The 12,741-nt window shown below is 42.3% G+C and overlaps 1 protein-coding gene across 1 annotated transcript; it reads right to left on the bottom strand.

Annotated features, from left to right (window-relative positions):
• Nucleotides 1–1,541: 1,541 nt before the first annotated feature.
• Nucleotides 1,542–11,235, bottom strand: LOC108932920 (uncharacterized). The gene is made up of 8 exons (XM_018749645.2): nucleotides 11,148–11,235; nucleotides 10,669–10,769; nucleotides 9,913–10,033; nucleotides 6,604–6,776; nucleotides 5,734–5,918; nucleotides 5,113–5,257; nucleotides 4,442–4,557; nucleotides 1,542–3,694 (listed from the first exon to the last, which is right to left on the bottom strand). The coding sequence occupies exons 2-8, from the start codon at nucleotides 10,745–10,747 to the stop codon at nucleotides 3,206–3,208; spliced, it is 1,308 nt and encodes a 435-aa protein (XP_018605161.2). The 5' UTR covers nucleotides 10,748–10,769; nucleotides 11,148–11,235; the 3' UTR covers nucleotides 1,542–3,205.
• Between the last annotated feature and the right edge of the window lie 1,506 nt (nucleotides 11,236–12,741).

Genomic DNA, 12,741 nt, shown 5'->3' with positions numbered 1-12,741 from the left:
AGATGTAAACTTGGGAACAATGGAACTACCAACTGAATTTCATTCTAAATTACTCAAGTTGCTTTGTGAAAATATGCAGCTGGGTAGGTCTGCAAAGTATATTTTGGAGGCATTTTGCTTAAGGCCAGTGCATTTGTTTTGGAGCACATCATTTATCTTCTGTCAAGCCCCTACTTATCAGGGTGTTTGTCAAGCTCCATTTAGATGCATCATTACAAAATGTTTGAGTTCAAATTAAAATGCCTAATTAGTTTCTTGGAAGAAACATGAACGATACCAAAAAAGTACATCTCTCAAACAGCATTGCTGACCTTTTCCATCCCAATCCAGTCAGTTTTAAAACTTTTTTCAGTGCCCAAAATGCAAAAACAAGCCTTTCAGGTTGCTGTGCTGTTCTTTTTGGCAAACAGACAAACCCTGTGGTTTGAAAAGTTCAGTTTCCACCGGTAAACCACACCAGCACTCAAAACCTTTTATACTTTATGTACTCTGTGTGCACAGTTAGGGCTAACAGTTCTGCTAAACATCTTCGTATATTCAGTGTAGGAATACTGCATGCTCTTTTTTCACTTCTGTGAGGGGGTGATAATTTGTTTACAGGGCCACATTTCATTCTATATGTTGGATTTAATATGCATGTGTGCACCAATTCATTGAGCACCTAACAAGTTTTCTGAAATTTTTAGTAGCTCTTCATGTTGTGAACATTCAAGTTACAAATTTTTGAAGATAAAAAACATTTCTCCCTTGATTAATTTTTAGTTTAGATTTTTCACTTATTTTTGGCAAAGTCACCAGTATTCATGTTTCCAGCCAACAACTGACAGCAAAGTAAACATTTATATTTATTCATTTAGCAGATGCTTTTCTTCAAAGTAATGTACATCTCAGCAAAAATACAATTTGTGCATTACATTAAGAAACCTTAAACCCAAACATAATACATCTGTATGGGTGACATGGTGGCTCAGCAAGTAGTGCTGTTTTTTCCAGTGTCTGGATGGTGTGAAAGAACATGGGTTCGATCCCTGCTCAGTATGTGGAGTTTGCATATTCACCCCATATTGGAGTGGTTTTTCTCTGGGTGCTCTGGTTTTCTACCACAGTCCAAAGAGATGCTGTTCAGGTTCACCCATAGTGTGAGTGACAGAGTGTGTGTGTGTGTGTTCCAATGATGTATGGATGAGTGACCCAGTGTAAAGTACTGTATCTAGCAGTGTAAGTCACCTTGGTGAATAAGGTGTGTGGGCTGATAACACTACATAGAATTCATTGGAAGTGGCTTTGGAGAAAAGCATCTGATTAATTACTGTAATGTAGTGTGGAACCATCTTAATTCCACTGTATTTACAACTCACCTGTGGTGGTAGTAAGTGGTGATCAGTTAATTAAATGAATAAATGTGACTTTTCTCTAAAGCAACTTACAATGTTAAGCTTCTCAAAATTAATTATCCACTTACATAGCTGGGTAGTTCTACTGGAGCAATTTTTAGATTAATTACTTTGCTCAAAGGTACTACTACAGCTGGAGGTGGGAATCAGACCTGTAACCTTTGGCTCCAAAGGCAGTATCTCTAACCACTACACTACCAGCTTTTCCCAGCTGCTACCAGCTTATCAATAAGACAAGAAATGCGGCTCATGCTTACTGGATGAATGAGTCAACATTAAACAGGAGTTTGTGAAGACTATGTACTTTTTCCCAGTAACTTTAAATTTTTCTTTAACTTCAGAATTAAAACTAAGTAAGTGCTAATGCAAAATCTTAGTTTTATTATAGCTAGACCCAAGACTTTTGCATAACCCTAACCCATAGATTCGTGACATCGGTATTAATCAGCTTTTGACTGTGTAGATAATAAAGTTCAAAAGTGGCAAGAAATTTTAAGGAATAGGTTCTCACCTTTTAGGCCAAAAAGGGTTTTCCCCCAGAAATGTTAAATTTGGTTTTTCTTCTCATACCCATATAACTGTGGCTGGAATCAACAGAAACTGCTACATATGTACAAGCACACAGCCTTTGAAAAGGTCACGGTGCCAGTCCAGGTTTCATAAATCTAAACATGCAGTTAAGATGGAAGTAACCCTGTAAATCATTCTTTTCACATTTATTTGAATTTCTTTGGTGAGGCGGAGTAATTCCAAACAGCAGAGTGAAGAGAAATTTTAAACTATTTTCCTGGGGTTTTTCCATTACATTTACTTTAAACATAGCAAATCAAAAATACTGACAGCAATAGTTTCATATCAAAGGTTTAGTTATTGTCTATGTCAGCTGAAATTTGCATTACTCTGTTGCAGCTTGATGATCTAGGACTCGTGTCTTATGACTCAAGTACAAGTTCACACTTCACATTAACGAACAATATAAACCTAAAAATGGGTATTTTCAATTTCCTGACTATGACCAAACTTCTTACTTCTCCAAAGCCCAGCTCATGTTTATGTAGGGATTCTATTACAATAATTATTAACTTTTGAGTAGGCAAGTAGATGCTATCCATGGTGTCTGTAGTCATAAGAGCACCAGCATCAGAGCAATAACAGCCAGAGAGTGGGTGGGGGATGCTGCTGGGACATCATCTGGGGATGCGACCATGATGAGTCATCTTGAGAATGAAAACCACCCTGATTCATCTCAAACATCCAACTGGACAGCCTCACACAAGACAAATATGCAGCATGCCTGAGTCACAGCCAGTCCCAGATCACCAAAGCCACCTAAGACCATCTTTCCATTCCCCAACCTCCCCCCAGTCCTGTCACTTTACAAATGACATCCTGTAGAAACTCAACTCATGTACTTCACCCATCAGTTGGCAAAGCAGGGTTGCTTGTACAAGACCTCCTGGGGACAGTTCATCCTGGACTACAGTCTGGAGTGGATTGCTCCAGCAGCATAGGAGGAGGAGGCACAGATGCACCATTAGAAGCATAAGAGCCATTGTCCATGAATAGTCCAGAGGACTGGAAGTGCCAGTTTCAACAAGCTGATCCAACATTAAGGTCTGTCCCATGCACCAAGGTTTATTCAGAAAGTTTGTCTACTTGCACAGAAATACTGTTATTATAGCTGGGCAATTTTCATGACCTGCTCTGCTTTGGTTTTGGTTCCTCCCATCTCTACACAGTTCACAATGCAGTTTCACGTTCAGCTTTTATGACTGGGGGCCTGGACATCATCTTTTCTAAGGGATGAGAGGCTACACATTTGAGATTCCAGGATCCCAGGATTCTACAGGTTGGGAGAGGTGACTCCACTCCTCAAGTGCCTCGGCTTCTGCGGAGGCCAACCTCACCGAGCCCAGTGGGACATCCCTGGACATCAAGGGTGACCTCACCCTCACAGAGACCCCCCAGTGACCGTCTGATGGTGGACTTGTGCCATTAGATTGCTGTGACTGGGCAGCAATGCGGTCACAAAGCCAGCTCACAGCATTTGCACCGTGTCCTGGCCCAGCAAGGTCTGTCATACCTCTGCTACCCCAGTCTGATTCACCAGAGTCTGAGTCCACAAGGAAAGGGTTGTTGTGGTAGCCATTGTCCAGGATCTGGTGGTCAGTCAGGGCCTCAGATGCCAGAGGGGGGATGGAATCATAGCTGGATGACAGGGACAAAATGGAGAGGTGATCTCCCTCGCAGTCCTCCTGTAAGACCCACAGCTCCCTGGACAGCTCATCCTGCAGTGATTCCTATGAAAAATCCACATCAGTTTTTTTTTTTAAAAACTGAACATTCAACACAGCGCAACATATGTGGTCATAACTAAACTCCAACATTACATTGCAAAAAAGCATGAACCTGAACAAAAAACGCACAATAGCAAATAGTTCATGTGGAACTGTACCCACAATAGCTAATGGGTAGCACAGGGGCACAACAGGCAATGCTGGTATCTCACAGCACATGGACTCTAACTGTGCATGGATTCAACCCCCTCCATGTCTGTGTGTAGTTTGCATGGGTTTTGTGTGTGTGTGTGTTTTACATTGCTATACTCAATAGGGCTGTCAATGCAATAGCAATCATTGCTTTGTTTGTTAACCATTGTGTTGCCCCCATGCCACTTCCTCCAATAATCGGACAATAATGTACAGCTCTGTCTATAATAAAGCTCTTTATAACTTGCTTCATTTAATATTGATACAACATATCAATATTAAACCATCTTTATAGTATCTATAACAATACTAAGGCTGATTCAAGGTGCCTCTAGCTTAGACTACAGAACTATTTTTTCAGGTGATAAGACATGTAACAGAGTCTACAGTATGTACATTTACAAGCACTCATTTAGCAGAAGCTATTTTCCAAAGTTACGTACAACTCTGTAAACAACAATGGATCATCAACAGATTAAGAGTTACAGATGCAGCCTCTGATACTTGCTGCATAGTCTTGATTGTGTGAGTGTATGTGTCTGTGTTGGGGTGACTTGCCAGAGTCTTGGGGAGACAGCGGCGCTCTGATGATACTCTCTTTGCTTTCAGGAAGACTGTGGTACTGGCCAGGAGGACACAACACACTCCCAGCACTATCAGCAGGGGCTTCAGCACTGAAGCGGCAGCAACGAGAGCAAGAACTTGTTTTCATTTCAGTGTAAGGGACAAAGAACAACATTTTCAGATTTATTTATTTGACAGCCAACTAACTTAAAATAAATATTCTACCTTATTGCAACTTTGCCACAGGGTTTAATTCTCATGGTTCAGCATCCTTGTGAGGACATTCTCCATACTAATGTCTGCAAGGGCTTCGCAAAATACATTTACGCTCACTTGCATGCAGACAGTTATAGACAGGCAGAAATACTTATATGGTGCACATAAATGTATATACTTCACTATTCTTTCCTCATATCAATGGAAATTAGTACATAATTAGCAGCATTGCTGCTAATCCAGCACAGGTTTATTAGCGTCTCTTTTGGAAGCGGACGGATCCAGCATCCATGTAATGAAGTCATTGTATTTTTTCTCTGGAATCTACACCACTTTGGAGAAAAGCAGCTGCAAAATGAAGAGAACTAAATGCGAGTCCCCCAGTATACAGCCTTCCACGTGCCTTGGTTCAGAGGAAGAGGAAACCAAGGCAGGGTAGCACAACCTACCTGGATGCTGGAAAGGTGTATAGATGCAGGATGGAGATGAGGAGCTGCTGGATGTGAAGTTGGCTACGGCGCAGTACTCCTGTCCTGCTTCCAGGTTCTCGAAGTCACAGCTCAGGGTGTCACCCACAGCTCGAAGAGTGCGCGTCTGGGCAGCACACAAAAAGACAGCTCATATCAGCACAGCTGGGGGAGACAAACCCACCTGAGGGAATATATGGCACGTGAACTTGGAGGAGGACACAGTCCTCGTAGGGCAAAGAAAGAGTTGTGCGGTTTAATGACTCTGTGGAAGGGGGCTGGATCACACGGCAGTGGTTTCTGATATTGTGCACTTGGACACAGACTGTTGCATGACAGCATCCCAGCATATGGACCTGGAAGGGAAATATTTGATAGGAAGGGAAAAGTTGTGGTTTGAAAGGGAACAGAAGAGCGGATGCAGTTACTAAAGTAGATGAAGTTTGACTTGAATAAGTTCCTTAACTGATGCTACTGTCTGTCTCCAGAGATTAACAGCAGGGTCCTTCCTTCACACAACTCCGTTCAATCAATGCGACTGGTGCCCACTTCATAACACAACAAGAAGAGAGGAGAAGGAAGGAAGGAAGGTAGAGCGGAGACCTGGCACTCCGAGGGCCGTTTTCTCTTGTACACCACAATGGTGGTCATGCGCTCAAGTACCACGGGGATGGAGCAGTTGCTTTGATGAGGGCAGAGCCTCCTGTTGAGGGATGTAGGGAACTGCACCTTCACTGTCAGCACAGACTGCTTCAGAGAGAGACTGAGGGATGGGGGGCTGAAGACCACTGAGGATGGACACAGGGCAGGGAGGGGAGCCATGAAAAGTCAATAATGGGCAATAATGAAACAATCACAGAAAGTCCCTGTAACAGAGTAATGCGCACACGCACATACACACACAGACGAATAACCAGATGCACTTAAAAAAAAAAAAAAAAGTTATGCAATTTTAATAGTGTAAAACACAAAAACAGGTAACAGTTTAACAAGAAACATGTTTTGTGATGATCAGTTTTTAAAGGCTGAATCAAAAATATAAACATATCAGGAAAATATGTCTCCAGAAAGACACACTCACAGATGCAAACAAACATGAACTAAAGACGCACGGGAAAAAACAGACTGACAAAGACACACACACGAAGTAAATGCATTTTTTCTTTCCAGACCTTTACCAATTTTGTGTTACAAAGAAGTACAGCATTGAAATGTTCTTTAATATTCTAGAACAATTGTACAGGACACTTCCTTGGTGTGAAAATATACTTGGAGAAATTTAAAAGTTTACATGTTAATGGAAAAAGTAGATACATACTGTAACTTACAAATTTCAGAATATTCCAGTCATTATTTAAAACAACTGTTTTGAAGAACATTTTCCAAACCACATGAGGAATCCGTTTCAACAGTAGATCAGAGGTCTCGCACGAGGTACGGACTCTGAGGCCACGATAGCAATGCCGTACTTACTGTGAGAGAGCAGGTCGACCTTGACAGGGGTCATCCGGTGCAGCCTGCCCGGAGTGACCTCCGTCTCGAGTCGGACCATATTGTAAAGGGCCAAGTGCTCAAATGCTTCCGATAGGCTGCAGGTCCGAGAGGTCACACGGACACACCCTGTGACGCCTCTCCAGTTTCGGTCTCTGGTGGACAAAAAAGGGGCAGAGTTGGTGTAGGAGGAAGCAACGTGTGGCAAAAACACAAATATGACGTCCTTTGTCTAGCAATTCAATGTCTTTATACACCGGGTCCTCGATTTACCAACACAACTGGAACTTAGTCAGTTCATAGGTCAATTTGTTTGTAAATCCAACAACTACGTATATCACAATTAATAAAAGCTGAATGATGCAGAGATCCAGCAATTCAGCTAATAGGTCAGTTTCGCTAAAAACCTCTCATAAAGAATAGTAATGAATTAAAGCTCCCTATAAGGCTTTATTTATCCCATTTTCCATCACTTATGTACTGAAATTTTTAGCGCAAACGTCCATTTGCCTTTACGGATTGGGCTGCAGAAGCAAACTTAAGCAAATTCACCATTTTTGTGAATTGCTTATCATGGCCATATTGTTTAACCATCATAAATTTGATAAGCCTTTTAATAATTTTGGCCATGTTCTGTGCTACGGTATCTGCTATGCTCCAAAAATCATTACATATATTACTTTAGCAGACACATATCTTAGAAAACAATACTACAGTGTATTAGACAAGCAGAAGGGGAGCTCTGGATGCAGACGTGTGATTTTTGAGTACAGCCAGTTTGCCTCATAGCACCGTATAAACCAGTGTACGTTACATGAGTAACTGCATAAACTGCTTTCTTTGTTTTGTTTGTTTAAATAAAAATAACGTATTTCACGTTCATCGAGCATATAGGACATGAGGGGAGAATGGAGGCTGAAAATGATGCATGTCGAGACCCTTATTTACCCGAACTCTACTGTTCCTGTCACACCAAATACAAAATGCCTCTGTTCAGACTCTTTTGCATGCTTTATGTTTACCATCGGGTTTGCTGTTATGAAATGTTCTGCACATAGGACGGGAAAAGCTGTGGTTTCAAAGAGAAGAGAAGAACGGATGCAGTTACTAAAGCAGATGTGCTCGTCTTCCTGGGCTGCCTGTAAGGTTCTCGCGCCTCTCTGGTGATGTATGCCATAACCCAGCAGACTGTTAAAATGCTAAACTCTGATGTCATTTGGAGACTCTGGTACAGCAGACCAGATTTTCCCCATTACATTAATTTAAGATGATGTGATGTGATGTGATGTGATGTATCTTGAGAAAGGGGGGGAGGGGGCAACAGCTGCTGAAAAAAGGAATGGTATAGACCAACATTTAGAAAGTTGTGCTTGGCAGAGCAATTACTGTGTCCCCAAAATGTTATCTGTCAGTCGGCAGGATAACGTACACAAAAGGCATGCAGCCAAAAGCAGGAATCAACCCTCTTCAGGAACTTTTCTTCTGCAGAAAAATGCCTTATAAGATGAAGTAGGATGAGGTAGGGGTATTAAATAAAGCTCCTTTTAACACGTTTATCCATGTGTCTCTGCCAGTTGTCAAAATATACAGTTTTGCTGAGTTGCCTCTCTTTCGAAGAAAGAATTTGCTAAATGAATACATCCAAATGTTAAAAACATCAGATAAAGCTATAATGAACTGAAATCATTGTAAGATTTATTCATTCCATTTTCATCCACAGCTTATCCAGTGCAGGTCTCAGTGTTCCTCTGTACTGGAAACTGTGGGTGTGAGACAGAACCACATAGCTGGGACCCCACAATAATTTGCTTCCATTAACATCAAGCAACATTAAACTGAAGCATTTCTTAAAAAAAGAAAAAATAAGTGTGTCTCATCTCCATGGCCTCCTATTCAGCTAGCTTTATTTTTCCTTTATACATGCAGGACTGTTACGTCACATGTTGTTTTCGCACTTGAGGAACCATTGAAAGAGCAGCATAAAGAAAGTAGAATGATTTGGCGTGTAATTGAGAATCATGTAGAAAGTATTAAATCATGGAGAAAGTATTTAAAAGCATTTTCCATTAAAATCCTGACTGTATTTTACAGTCCACTAGGAAGCAACCATTTTGTCACAAGTTTGTTTGATGCCATTTGGTCACTTTTAGTTTTGTAAACAGCAAAGTGTGTGCCTAGACACGTCCCTAGATTTTTTCGCTCTGTAGTTTCTGTAAACGTTATAGATAGAGCAGCACTGCTTCATGAAATTCCTGTGGAAAAAATCAAGCACCCTCCTCCCGGCACAACCTCCTCCCCCCCGGCACGACCTTCTCCCTTCCCTCCCGAGTGCGTTTTAATGCCAGCTAGTGGCAGAAGGGGGAACGCATGCAATTTATACCACAACAGAGTTAGTTAATGTAGCTGATGCTTTTCTCCAAAACGACTGGCAGTTAATTCCCCCTCTAAAGAGCTGGGTAACTTTACTGGATCGATTTAGTGAAAGTACCTTGCTCAAGAGTATTAGAGCTGGGAGTGAGATTTGAACCTGTAATCTTTGGGTTCAGCTGTTAGCAGAAAGTCAGCAGCTGTAATAACTACTCTGGCAGCTGGAACAAGTGTATAGAATATGGAACGGCGAAGAAAAAGCTAACTTTAGAAAACACAAATATTTCTATGTAAGAATTTGTAAATCAAGGTACAACTCTACTGTTTCCAAAGTAATTGTGCTGATTGTCTTGTAGAGTCTGCAGCACAATGGACCACAGGCTAACAAAAAATTGTGGGGACTACAGAATTCTGTAGAAAGCATTTAAGCGTGAAGTTCTCCTCAAGGCTCTCTCACCAGCCCAACACGCCGTCCCATGCTCGGCTAAACCCCTCTGCGACATTTCCCTTTGCAATGCAAGAAGATTTCGTTCAATGATTATTTAGTATTTAGCCTTGGCAATTAGTACCATCAGTTAAAGAGTTTGTACATAGTTGAATCGCTGGAAAATTTCCTGGAGCAGAAATACCATTCCGCTGGGATGGGTACAAACAACCACCGCACTTTTTTTGTCTCTACTGAACATGATAGAGCCTTGAACTTCTTGTGTACAGCATTTAAATAAAATTAAAAAAAAAATAAATAAATAAAAAAGCAGTATAGAGATCAAAGCCAATTGACTGATTTTACCTTTAAAAAAGGGGAGTTTGTTTTGATGTTTTTCCATAAAGTTTATAAAAGTTAAGCAAAGTACTGGGCCATCACACACATACCAAAGCATGCAAACACAAGCCAAGACGTGCAAGGATGTGATCTGCACTCACCCCTGTGTTTTAGTTTGGATGGTAAAGGTGGTGTTGAAGGGCAGAGTGGGACAATCCCACTTCAGGACAACGTCAAAGTCCCTGAAGTCCAGCTTCATCTTGCACAGGGACTGGGACAGGCCTGGGCCACACAAACTCCACAATGAGCCATGAGCCATGACACAGTCTACCACATACGTCGTCTGGTCGGAATTCGAACTGTACTTCTGCGGCGCCTGGTCCGAGTCGCTCGCCCAACATTTATGCGATGGTGCGAAAATGGCGCAACCCGTTTTTCTTATAGAAAGCATTAGAAAGGCACTTAGATGGTGCAGCCTCAGCTGATGGCAAGTGAAGGTACAGTCACCACAGCGAGATCAGCAGACGTCGCACATAAAACAGGGAGCCACAGCAGTGCCTTTGCATAACTAGTGAAAAATACCGACTTGGATCCTGTTGCTGTATCACGCGTTTTAATAATGTGCCATTTCAGTCAGGACACCATCTACAAATTGCTGGCTTATTCCATTTAAAAAAATATTTGTAATATTGCTGATTCTACAATATCCAGGAAATGATATGCATAATATTTATACTGTTTTATCAAAATCTGACAGCAGAATTTTCAGCAAAAAAATAAAAACAAAAACAAATAAAGGAATGTATACTACAGAAATACATGCCTTTTATTGACCAAAAACAATTTTTCTGACACACACACACACACACACACACACACACACACACACACACACACACACACAAAACAGGTCCCACCTGTGGCAAACGCACTGATGCTGAGAGCCCAGAGCAGCAGGCAACGTAGGAGTATAGCTTTTCCTCTCAGAGTTGCCATGGCAACAGGATCACCTGAGTACCTGCTAAGGAACCAAGAGAGGCAAAGTTTGACAGCAATAAACTTAGAGCTGACATTCAATGAGAACTTTTGTTTAATTTCTCTCGGCAAAGGTTACTTCACACTGACTGAAGTCAAGGCCAACACAGAGCACTTACCTAGAAGAAGCGATGAAACATAAAACTTCATGAGCCTGTGAAAGTAAGCAGCTGTGTGGCAAAGGGAAACGGAGAAACGCAAGAGCAACGTAGTTCTGAACAAAAGGCTGAGAGAAAACGGAGAAGAGGCGACAGTCAGTAAGCAGAAGGCAGCTAGAAAAGTGCAAGTTAGGGTTAGGTTGTGGCAAGAGGAGGAGAGCAGGCGGAAAACGAAAGGTGCTGCCAGAGATGTGTTTCCGTACAGCAGTAAATGAACCCGACGCTGGAGGACGGCAGCAGCTCTTTGGGCGCCGCTGTGGTTTGAACAGGCGTTCCGAGTGCGTGCAGCGGTAAAACGAGCCTCTAGGTGAGAGCAACAAGCATCAGAAGCACATTGTTCCGAGGAACCGTGAAAGATGCCCCACTGCCCTCTGCCGGAGGAGCACAGATGACACGACGAGAGCGCGAGCCCACCAGGCCAACTCAATTACTGGGAGGTTGGGGGGGCAGGTCAGCAACCATGGAACTGTGACACAGCCCCACTGCCGTCACCGCCACCACCGCTACCCTGAAATAAGACCACGCGCACACACAAAAAAAATTCATAATCTGCACAAAACATGCAGCCTTCTGATAAATTTAAATTTAAGAAGCAGCAATATCTCCCAGAGATCATCAGAATCCTATTTCTTACCTCATTTTTACTGCAGTAAAGGCTAAATGGATATGGACTGAGCAGGCACCATGTAGTGTTATCAAATGTAACATTAAGGAACCACCTGAAAAAGCTTCACGAATATGAATTCATTAATTTCATCAAAAAAGGGGAAAAAAAAAAACCACCACAGACCACTTACATTCGATATTTTTATTTAACATTTTCTTTAAATATCAATCAACACTTTGTTTAAAGCTGGCAAGTCCAATAATAGTAGTAGTAATAATAATAATAACAATAATAACAACAACAATACATGAAGTGCTTATGGGTGGACAGCAGGCCTTGGAGAGCACAGAGCTTCCACACTGAAGTGCAAAAATTACAGGACCACAAACAGCAGTTGGTTGCTTTGCTCATTCCCACAAATCATATCAGTGGGTCAGAGGAAGGACTTTCAACAGTACTTGTCCAGATTTGCTGGGGGGTCCAGCGGAAGGTTCAGAAGTACAGTGCAGCTATGGGGGACCAGGTGTTTGCACGGAGCATCGAGGGCGCGGGAGATGTGCGACACCACGGTCGTAAGTGAAACATGCAGCGAGCGAACATATCCGCTGTACGAATGCGAAGCCCTCACCTTCTCGTTCCCGCAACAGCTATCAAGCACAGGTGATCGCCCTGCAAGAGATATTCATTCCATGGATGTGCTTTCAAAAACAAGCAGTCCGCAGCCATGCGTGTCCGATAGGCAAGCGTGCCGATGATGCCCTTCCATGAAAGAGCAGGGAGGGGCGACTTGGACAAGAGGGACAGCTGGAGCTCATGCGTTAGTATATAGAGGCATTACTGAAATCCATTATGGTCATACAGCACAACGTGCTGCTCCACCGCAGTTTCACTGGAAAAAGGGGCAGAAATCTCAATATTTCATATGCACTCAATATTGTTTAGAGATCTCAGAATGGCTGCGTGCTTGGACTCCATCAGGCTGCCAAGAGAGCAATCCCCTCTGGGGAAGCAGACATGCTGGACATCAGGACGGAGCAGGTTCCAGGGTAGAGGAAACCAAGCAAAGTCTTACAAATGCTGTACAGTAGTAGACGGAAGATAAAAACTGTAGTAACAAAATATACATCTTTTTCCCCTCGTTGCCTTGTACATGCAGTCCAAAACATACATTACCCCATTTATTTAGCTTA

The sequence above is a fragment of the Scleropages formosus genome, chromosome 1 (assembly GCF_900964775.1).
Source record: "Scleropages formosus chromosome 1, fSclFor1.1, whole genome shotgun sequence".
Taxonomy (NCBI): domain Eukaryota; kingdom Metazoa; phylum Chordata; class Actinopteri; order Osteoglossiformes; family Osteoglossidae; genus Scleropages; species Scleropages formosus.
This window is presented reverse-complemented; position numbering and strand designations above follow the sequence as displayed.